This window comes from Pyxicephalus adspersus, chromosome Z (assembly GCF_032062135.1).
Source record: "Pyxicephalus adspersus chromosome Z, UCB_Pads_2.0, whole genome shotgun sequence".
Lineage (NCBI taxonomy): Eukaryota > Metazoa > Chordata > Amphibia > Anura > Pyxicephalidae > Pyxicephalus > Pyxicephalus adspersus.
Window position 1 is genome coordinate 2,960,205 of NC_092871.1, and position 11,038 is coordinate 2,971,242.

The 11,038-nt window shown below is 38.7% G+C and overlaps 1 protein-coding gene across 2 annotated transcripts in view; it reads left to right on the forward strand.

The window, feature by feature from the left end:
• Positions 1 to 11,038, forward strand: part of LOC140344306 (protocadherin-11 X-linked-like) — a 748,248-nt gene that overhangs the window by 78,935 nt on the left and 658,275 nt on the right. For both annotated transcript variants that reach the window (XM_072431379.1, XM_072431380.1), the window contains exon 2: positions 5,502 to 6,069. In XM_072431379.1, the coding sequence (XP_072287480.1) occupies positions 5,530 to 6,069 (540 nt within the window). In that variant the 5' untranslated portion in view covers positions 5,502 to 5,529. The remainder of the gene's footprint in view (positions 1 to 5,501; positions 6,070 to 11,038) is intronic.

Below are 11,038 nucleotides of genomic sequence, written 5' to 3' on the forward strand. Positions count from 1 at the left end.
AATTTAAAATGCGACCTTACCGCAATGCACATTGATGCACAACATATTGCACTGAAACGGTGGTATGATTGGTATACAGTTTTGCAAATTTTCATGCCATTGAGGGAAACCAACGTAATCCTAATTTTCCTATTTAGCGTTTTTTGTGATTTACCAAAACTAGAAAGCCAAGGCCAGATTTGTAGAATCGGACTTTCTTCTCTTTCCTAAGACGAAATGAAATTGCGCCATTCTTTTCCCATAATGCAAATCTTTGGATCATCGCCTCATCCTCTCTCTTCATCCAAATGCTTCATACCGGAGACAAATTATGCACGTCTCTAACTTTACCTAATATCTGTGACTGAGCCGCTCGTCTCGCCGCTGTAAATGGGCCCTATTCTGTCACCGAGCCTCTCCGCAGTGTGATGCATCGGACAGCCATTATGGGATTGGTTCTGTTGCCTGGCAACAAATAGAAGAAAGATGAAGTGAAGATGGGGAACGATTTGGGCAAATTCTTCCATTTTACTGTAAATGGACGCTGTATTGCGGCCACGCAAAACATGAATCATACCTTTTTCCTGCCTTATCCTCATTGCTGCGCTTTCCTCACACGTTAGCTGGGCATAAAATCATTTAATGGCACTGCTGGGTCTTGGAACCTTTTAGGCCAGCTCCTAAATTTAATCATGTTGCTGCTGCATTTGTTAAGCTGAGGCACTTTTTTCTGGCAGTCATTGCCTGAGAGGGTCATAATATTGAGCAAAACTGATAGAGGAACTTATTGCTGCTAAAGAAATTAGTGAAACTTACAATGACACTGAAGCTCCCATCCATATTTTTTGTTTTTAGCACCATGAACCCGGAGCAGCAGTTCTCTTGTGGTGGATGTGAAATAATATTGTGTTTCTACTCGTCCATAAAATTCTAACCCAAAACTTAACCCCCAAAACTGGCACTTAACACAACATTAGGTTAACCCCTAAAAACCTGCACCTGCCTTGTTGGCTTCCAAACTAAACGGTGCTGAAAAATGGTGACAGTTCTGGGTACCAGTTACTAAGCACTGATGTGGTCACCTAGGGGGTCTGAAACCAGGTCTACTAATAAAAGTGGAACTGAAGTCCTTGCATGGGATTAGGCTTTCAGAATTTGCAAGTATGCATGGCCTATTTGCAAATGTTGATGTTACCCTTGGGCAGGGATCCCCCCAGCGCTGCATCCCTGTTCCCTACACCTTTACCTGGGCTTCTTATGGGTTTGGAACTCTCACCCTCTTCACTGGCCAGATTGGGATGAACCAACTCCAGCTCATGCAATACATTCTTACAATTGCATGGCTTTTGGACATATAAAAACTATTGAACTCCTTATTTTAAATCCATGATCATTCATATCAATGTTCCGAAAAATCCAAATGGTGATCAGTAGGGTTGAGGTCAAGGCTCAGTGATAGACTTGTGAGTTTTGCCAAGCCAAAGTGGTCATATAATGTCTTTATTGAGCTGGCTTTGTACCCCGCGGTACGGTCATGGGGGAACAGAAAAGGGTCTTCACCAAACTGTAACCACAAGACTGGAAGAGGTCAATTGTCTACAATGTCTTTGTATGCTGTAGAAATAACAGGATCCTTCATTCCAGACCCCTGAACTCCATAACTGGAGCTGGTGACTGCAATTTAGAGGTTGTAGCATTCTGTAAATTGTTGTCATTCCACTCTTCTCAGTCTTTGCTGTGTACAACCAGAGTCTTATCAATACATTTTCCTTGAATTAAAAAAATATCTTTATAATAAATAATGCATTCATTTAGGTCAGCTCCTTTTATCTGTATGTTACAGCTGCATTTTCCATTCTCACTGGAAGATTCCTTCAAATTTAAAGGAATGCAAGGGAACCCGTATAACGCCTAGCAGACCTATAAACAGTTTTAGCTCCCCATGTCTCCCGTTTTGATTGATGTTACAGACTGTGCAGCATTTCAGCAGTTCTTTGCATTTGCTATAGGTTCCCAGGTGAAAGGCGATAAATTGCACATAAGTGGCGGGGAGATGGTAATGGCTTAAGAGCTTTTAGTGCATTAGCAGCATACTAATCAGAGACGTTTTGAAAATCAATGAGATACCTGCGTGTGTTTGTGTTTCAGGTCTGGTTCATAGGCCTTGTGCTAGGAGGATAGTGACACAGAGCAGGGGCAAAATTACTGGGGCTAATTTATTGAAACTCTGTGAAAAGGCAAGGTGGTTGTAATAGACTGCTGATGTTTTGCAAGCATCAGCTTCTGCAAAATACTCTTCCTGGTGCTTTGCGCTCGTTGCGGTTATGGGGTTTTGCTGTGCAGTAAAAAAAGCTTTCTAGTATTTTTATGTAGCAGCCAATGTCAAATGATTTTGTTGGAAGGCTGTTACTGCACTTGGCTTATATAATATGGGATTCACAGATACCTGGAAGGATAGTGTTAGGGTTATGGATAAAGTTTGGGGATGTGTTAGGGATAGCGTTAGGCTTATGGTTGGAGTTAACGGGTCTGATTGGTTAAAGCTCTCCAAGGCTGGAGAGGATACACTATCATCAGTGAACCTGGAATGGATCTGGTCCAGGATTGAAAACATTTGCTAACAAATAGTAAATGACTTTTAAGAAATCCATTTACGGTTTGCTGAATAACCCAGCTTCATTGATAAATAATATATAATAATAATCTTTCAATGCCTTTGCTCATTTTGTGCAGAAATGCTCCTACCCGGTAATTAACCCCATGAGTTTGAAAATTTATTTGCTCTTCGTTTTCTCAATGGAAAGATTTTCCCAAACTCCTTTTCTGTTTGACATCCTGTCATGGTGGACAAAGATAACAGAAATGCTACAAAGATTCCAAACTTTTCCAGCAGTCTCTTAAGCAGTCAATCAAGCTGATTTTTCACATATTCTAAAAGTTCTTTTTTTTTTTTTGCAAATCGAGCAACATCTCTCATTAAAGAAATATAATTATTTGGCTGTCTGAAAGGAAATCCGTGGACCAAAATGTAAAGCAAATTAAAAAACTATAAATTAAATAATAGTACTATAATAGTATTAAGTAATAATAGTATAAAGCAAACTATAAATTCAGAAACCCAAATGCTTTTCTTGAAGGTGATGATAAACCACCCAGGACTGAATATGAAGGAAAAAATCTACAACTTTCAAGTAGTCAACAAAAGAGAGGACACTTGTCCTGGTGCCAGCTGTCTTAGTGGGAATTTCCATTATTTTGGAGAGATTTTCTTGGTCTTAATGTGGTGTCTACATGACACACAAAGTACAATTCTCTTCTTAGGCACACAGACATCAAAAGTAAGGGGAAAAGAAAAAAACATCAAAGGTTTTAACTTTTTTCTACATTTTCAAAAATAAAAAATAATAAAAAACTGAACTTTCACTATGAATTTCTTGGAAAGATTTTGCATTCTTTTTGTATCTCCCTAGAACTCTATTGGTGAGATTTCCGTGTGAGGTTGATGAGATCTCTCTCCCACATCCATTTTTGGATTTTACAGCAAGTGCTTGGAATAATCAAAAACACCAAGGCCAACTGCATGGGGTGGTAGAATCACCCAAAGGTGGATAGGAACACTTAGATCTGCCCCAAGTGTTTGCACAAATCTAGAAATGATAACGAGGATCTCAGTATTGGAGTATCCAAGACATTCTGAAAGTCATGGACTTGCTCACCACACCTGGCTATGACAGCAATTACAATATCACACGTGGAAGAACTTACCCTTAAAATGTGGGTGAAGCTTGGTTTTGCATCCTTATGCTCTGCCTGCCATTTACCCAGCACTTTCCTTTTTGGATTCCAACATTCTGTAGAGAATCTAGAACACATTATCAATATTTATAACCATGAACATATTCTCTATAGCCAGAGAAAAAAAAAGGTCTTATGACAAACCTGCCTTTTATCACACTGATAGCATTGTCAGTGCCAATGAATATTAAAGAACATTTTATATTCTAATCCACAACACATATGACAAAGTGCCCAGTGGGGGATTGGATTTCTGCCATTGCATGGGGGAGGAAAGAATGTAGTTGATGTGCACATCTGTTTTTTGCTTGTTCTCTGTTTCTATGCTAAACCGCAATAAGGACATTTTCTTATGAAATCAATATGAATAGAGCTCTTCTGGTGGTAAATAAGGAGAGCCAGGGATGAAAAAACATATTACTGGTGGGGGATGAGAATGATGGTGTCCTTGGTTAGGTAAACTTTGGCCAGATACTGGGAAGATTTGAGAATCCTTTCACTTTGTGGATTTACTGTTGGCGAGTCTCTAGATATTTAGTTTTACAATTGAGGGGGGCTTCACTCAGAATTTATATTTCAGCCCAGAATTAGTTTATTTACTGTTTTTCTCCTTTAGTACAAGGAATATGACTAGCTCAGCGATGTCTGTACAGCAAAATGGGTGTAGTTGTATAAATATGATGATTGTGCTCTCCAGAATGTCATAATATATATACACTGGGCTCAATTCACAATGCTTTACACAAAAATTCATCTTTTTTGCCATGTGACTAATTTGCATATCCCATTGGGCTCCCATTGGAGCCGAACCACCTGTCTTGTTTGTAATAAGGATCCTTATCCTGGTGTGTTAGTTTTGTTGATTGAGCCTGATGTTTGTTCCAAACTAGGTTTTCTGTTAGGAGAAAAAGCTAAGTAGTCAACAATTTCAGCATGAATTACATTTTATTGAACATTTGTGATTATATGTGACAGAAGATGCATTAGGCTGAAGATTTATTTTATAGCTAAAGAAAAATGCTGCATTGTAGGGGAATTAAGAGAATAGATCCGCTACCCTATAAATTCAGTAAATGTATTGATTCTTTATTTTGATAATCGTTCAAATGCTTTGTGGCTAATTATTGTTATCCAAGTGTAAGAATGTGCCACTAAATGTGGGACTTGTGCCAGTACCCTGGTAAGTATAATATAAATGGTTATTGGACACCTGGCCATCACACCTGTTCCATAATCTACTCCGTAAAGAGCAATATAGTGAGAAGGAATTCTATCAAATATTTTGGGATTAATTTAATCTCTGATAATGAGCTTCCTTCCCAACATTCAAGTGCTCTTCTGATTGCATTTATTGAAATTCTCACAGACAGCTCCACAAGGAGAGATTGGAGGCTGTTACAATCAAAGACGGGGGCAAATCCATAATGGCCATGGTTTTGGAATGGGATATCCAACAAATTCAAATAGGGTGATGGTCAGGTGTCTGAAAACATTTGGCTATATTGTGTTCATTTTATATAAAAATTTGCAAATGCATGCATTGCTCTTAGGATGATAAACTCTATGGGTGCTAATGATTAACAAAAAATGCCTTGTGCATACCTTTTACCTTTCATACCTTTACCTCTTAGTGCCCAATCATGACGTATGCCACTGTGTAACTAGACTTTTTTTCTCCTGAATTGTTTTTATCAATTTATATTTACTCATATAAATTTTTTTTCCAGATAAGATATCTGGGGAATCGATCTAGAGATGGACTTGCTATCAGCGATTTACCTTTTGGCCGTGTTAATAGCCTGTATCGTCTATGAGTCTGGAGCTCAGGAGAAGAATTATATCATACGTGAAGAACAGGGTGAAAATATATCCATTGGAAACTTGTTACGGGACCTAAACTTAACGCTTGACCCTGATATAGCTCTCTCTACCCCTCTTCAGTTTAAGTTGGTCTACAAGACCGGTGATGTCCCCCTGGTACGGGTTGAGGAGAACACCGGTGAAATTTTCACCACCTCCAACCGGATAGACCGTGAGAAGCTTTGCGCTGGGATCTTTACAGAAAACAAGTGCTTTTATGAGGTGGAAGTGGCCGTTTTACCCGATGAGGTCTTCAGGTTGGTCAAAATCAGGTTCTTGATTGAAGACATCAACGATAACGCTCCACTTTTCCCTTCCACGGTCATTAATATCTCCATCCCTGAAAACACTGCTGTTAACTCCCGATACTCTGTGCCATCGGCCATCGATCCAGATGTGGGCAAGAATGGAATTCAGAACTACGACCTACTTAAGGTTAGTTTTGGTGGCTTATGGCATGATGACAATCTTAAATCTATTTAGAAATTTTAAAGAAGGAATAACATTATGAAATTGTATTTACATTTCCAAGAATTATAAAATGGTAAGATGCAAATGAATTACAAGAAAAGTTATTCAGTCACTATGGTTTTATATAATTAATGTTGATATTAAAAAGAGATTTATGAAATTGTTTCTTTAGGTATGAGATATAGAAGAAAAAAGAAAGACAGAGACATAATGTTCTTGTATGTTGGTTCATAAAGTTTAGATCATTGGCTCAGGTCAATCAAGGGTTGTTGTCATTAGAAAGGCTACTCTAACCAAGAGAAAATCTTTTCTCATGGTAAAATGTAAGTGTAACTTTCAGACCTGAACAAAACTGTCCATTAGCACTGAATGGAAATGGAAATTCAAATCTCAACAAAAGATGTGACAATCATCTCTTTGTAGGGTTCCTAGCCCAATATATATTATTAGTACTGGCCAGGGTAAAGGGTTAGGACCTCCCTGTCCCTATCCCAGTTCATCATCTCCATGCTCCATTATCCTTTTCTACCCCCAGGTCCATATGAAGCATAACTACAAACATCCAAAGAAACCTTAAACAATGAACCAATGAAATACATGGGCCACCAAGCCCCGTATAATTGGTGTGGGTCATTTTATGGCAGTAATTTTGGAATAGAGGCTCAGGGTCAGCATTATTTTAAATGCTCGCTTGGTTAATAATAAAATTCTCCTTTAAATAGAGCCACAAATTGCATGTTGTAGTTTAAATGTGCATTTTAATTATAATGTTCTTTTTTAAATATCCCTTATTAGCCGGTACAGAAAAAAGCTCTAACATTGGAAATAAATAAAATTCTCTTAATTAGTTTAACAAGATCAGAATGTATTTTCCCTTTGGATTTTGCTCACATGAAATGTAGAGCTTTGGAGCAGACATGAAAAGCTTGTTTTTCAATTTTCTGAGATGAAATATAGTCTTGAATTGACACCCGCTAGTTTATCTTTACTTATTGGAAGTTCAATCAAAATTATGACCAGGCTGCGGATTTATTGGTATCATCAAAAAAACTTTTTTTCTTCTTCCTTTTTAAATCAATGTGTCAGTGTTGTGTAAGAAAGCATGACCCACATTTGAATTGGGCAACGCAGATTCATTAGCAGCTGGTCTCAGGATATTGTGGCATGAGTCATTGGCTATGCTTAATAATCATGTTTGTGGCTAATTACATCAACACATGCCCTTAAAATATTACATTTTGGGAACTGGACCAAGGGATCAGAAATGTATGCCAAATTAGTGTGGGATCTGCCGAATGGAAACTGCACAGGAGCAGCTGGGGCAAAAACAAACTCTTCTCTCTCTGTCCTCCTCCCCGTCTCTCTCCTTCTCTATCCCTCTCTTTCTCTTGTTGTCTCTTGCTTCCTTTCTCCCACCTCTTTCACTCTCTATCTTCCTTTTCCTTTACATCTATTATAAATGAAAGATGGAATGTTTTGTCCAGGGATGGCCACGTTAATCCAACAAATTGAACATGAAATTAAGAAAGACGTAATAAATCCCCATTACTTTCGGATTGTTGACCTCGGCTGTTTCCTGCTAACAATGATCTTGTTAGTCAGTCTTGCTGCATGTAGTATGCAGGTGTTTATACATTATTTATTCTTTCCAATCTCCAAGTTTTTTATTCATGCTGTTTCTAATGATGCGTTCGGCTCTGCTGTCTAAGCCTCATCCCATCCTGCAAAGCCAGAGGCAAAAAAAAAAGTGGTCCCAAACCCGGTGCAGACTTTGTCCTTAAAGTGACTCTTCACCAGTCTGTATCACCCTGGTGGCTTCATATCAAGAAACAAGGATACATCTAGAGGTGAAATGATGAAACAGAATTTTACATTTTTTATTCATGCTGCAGCGCTTGGTAGGAGCGAGCTATTTTTTTTATTGTTTTTAGCTGAGTAGGTTTTAGTATTGGTGATAAATTTCTAGCAGAGCTTAAATCCAAACTTTTTATAGCATGGTGCTGGTCAGGCTTTGGACTTTTGTTCAGTAATGGTCAATTAGAACACAACATGATGCACGAGATCTAAATACGGCTTACTCTTAACTAGGGCTGGCAGTCATATGAATACATTTTATATGATGTTTTTGGACCATCATACTTAAAAGAGCTTTTCGGCTTGCTCATTGCAAACTAATGGAATTTATATGGAGTTTACTTCATCTTTAGTGGGAAAAAAAAGCCACCACCTCTCTGTGAAAGATGTCCACAAGATCTTGGGGGCTTCCTGTGCCTATTTATGAGGTCAAGTATTAATGTTGGATTAGAAGACCTGGCTCGCCATCGTTGTTCCAACTCATTCCAAAGGTATTAGGTTGATGTTTTGGCTCTGTGCAGGACACTTGGGTTCCTCCACACAAGACTTATCAAGCCTTGCCTTTATAGAGCTGAATTTGTACACAGAGGCCACAGTCATGATGGAACAAAAACTGTGACCACAAAAACGTCACACAATTGTCTTTGTTACCAGTACACTTCAATGGAAACACACAAGCACAGTCATTTGGAGAGGAGTTCACATAGTTCAGACCATATAGTGCAGGGTTACCATTTTACCATGGGGAACCCTTGAAATAACTTTCAAGTCTTCATGGAATCACTGAATGGTGGTCAGTAGTAAAACTGTCTTCTACGTTAACGGCCATTGGGAAGAATGTCAGATAGCCAAAAAGATCATTGCTGTGATTTAAACTGACCTGAGAGGCACAAATTGCTCATTGTTCAAAGAACCCCTAGCATTTTCTGGAGGAACACTGGTTTAGAAACACTGATAAAGTCCAAACTGAGTGTAGGCTGTTCTGGACCAGACATGGTCCACTGTTGTCACCATAAGAAAAGTTGCCCCCATAGATGCCATTCAGCCATTGTTGGAGTGCATGTAGACAAAAATAACAAGCAAAAAATAATGAAAGTATAAAGTAAATATCACACATCTACTCTTACATTATCACAATATTCATGCTGTGCCCAATCCCATTGCCCTATGTGCGGCACCTTTCACCCACCTATATTTTAGCAGGTTCAGCTTAGCCTTTAATCAAACCTTATATTTAGGTTTGGAAGAAAAGAAAAAAGCACACAAAGAAGACTTTCATTTACGCTCCTAAAGTGCACCAGTCTTTTTTTTATCCCACGTTCTACCTCTCGTCGCGCGTAACAATGGCTTCTGAAGATCTGAGAAGTATTCTAGCAGCTGCTGCGGAAAGTTTGGCACCGGAACAATGAAAAAAATAAAACAGACTGTTTGCCAGGCAGGCAAAATGAAACTGATTTCATCCCATGGAAAGTGCCCACGAAGAAAGCCGTTCTCTCTCTCACACCTCACCTTAAGCGTGGCGTTAAAAGAGCCTTTGTTGGAACAGCTGGGACGCTGTAAAGTTTAGTGATCACCGTAATAAAAGTGGAGCTGCCGGGGAATTAACGATCCATTAGCAAATGTCTTGTTCTGATTTGAAAAAGAAAAAGAGAAATACCCTACCCAGGGCCTGTGGAGTGTTTAAACTCGATTTTATTGCATCAAAGTAGTGAAAAAAAAGAGGAAGACTTAAAAAGGTCGCATTGGGCTGGACGTGTGTCCCCTGTTATAAAAAGATGTTTTTTCATTGAAATTTATATACAGCACTGGGATATGTATCAGAATATAGACAAGTCATTGTCGAATGCAGCAAACCGCAGAGCGTTCAAAGCCAACCCATCCGCCATCTTTAAGATTTTCATAAAAGCTTGCGGGAGAGGGGAACCTTAGGATGATTCCTGTTAGATTTATTAGCTGGAAAGCACTTTTACGGAACTGGTCTCTAAGTGACTAGGGCCATGCTTCACCAACACCCACAACCCCCTCCAATGGATGGGAGTCCCAATGGCCTGTAGTAAGAAATTGAAGTAATTTTACAGAGGAGCACAGTTTGGATCCGTGTTTTTCAAACTTTTTACCATGGGGAACCCTTGACACCATGGTCTTCAGGGTTCCCCTTCTATAATTCCTATATCTACAGCTCACAGTACATCAGCATGGTGGCCAGTGGGAAGAATTCCTCTTAAATTGCTGGCCAGTGGGATGAATGTCACCCTTACAGATAGCCAAAAAGATCATTGGTGTCACTTAGTCTGACCTGAGAGGCACAAATTCCTCATTGCTCAAGGAACCCCCAGAAACCTCTGGAGAAACCCTGGCTGGGAAACACTGATCTAGAGAATTAACTGCATCTAATGATATCTGTTTTGTTTTTTTTCATACGGCTGTATAAATCGCTTGTTGATTTTTCAAACATTGACTAAGTCTTTATGTTTCTATTCCATCATGTATTATAGTAAGCACACATTCCCCTTGTAATGCTCCCTGTGTATTTTGCAATGTGTTCAACATTCCTGCTGAGAGAATTCAGGAATAAAATCAATTAGCTGCACAGGGAATCCGCTGTTTTCTGTCCCTCTGATGGAGCTGATAGATTTGTATTGATGGAGGACAATCACTGAGCAGCAAGCAATAAAAATACTTCCACATCCAAGTAGAGTTATAGAGGCTAATTGATGAATGTGTTCTCCCAAGATTCACCCAAATGTACACATAGTTTTTACAATAAATATGTAAATCAGTTATTGTTATGATTCACATGTTTTTGTTATTAAAACCTGAAATATTTGTAAGTTTTAGATAAAGACAAAAAAAAAAAATATGTATACATTGGGACTTTTAAGCGTGTAGGATATTATCTGACATACATATGTTCCCATGAATAGATGTCCAGCCGATTGCAGTATCTCCTTCCCAAAGCTGCTTCTGTCCAGATTTAAGTAGTGGTGAAGCTGTATTTGGTATATTTTATACAAAGAGTAAGTGTTCATTCATGATGTTTTATTTGTTATAGTTACATTGGTATTTGAATGATTAGTTT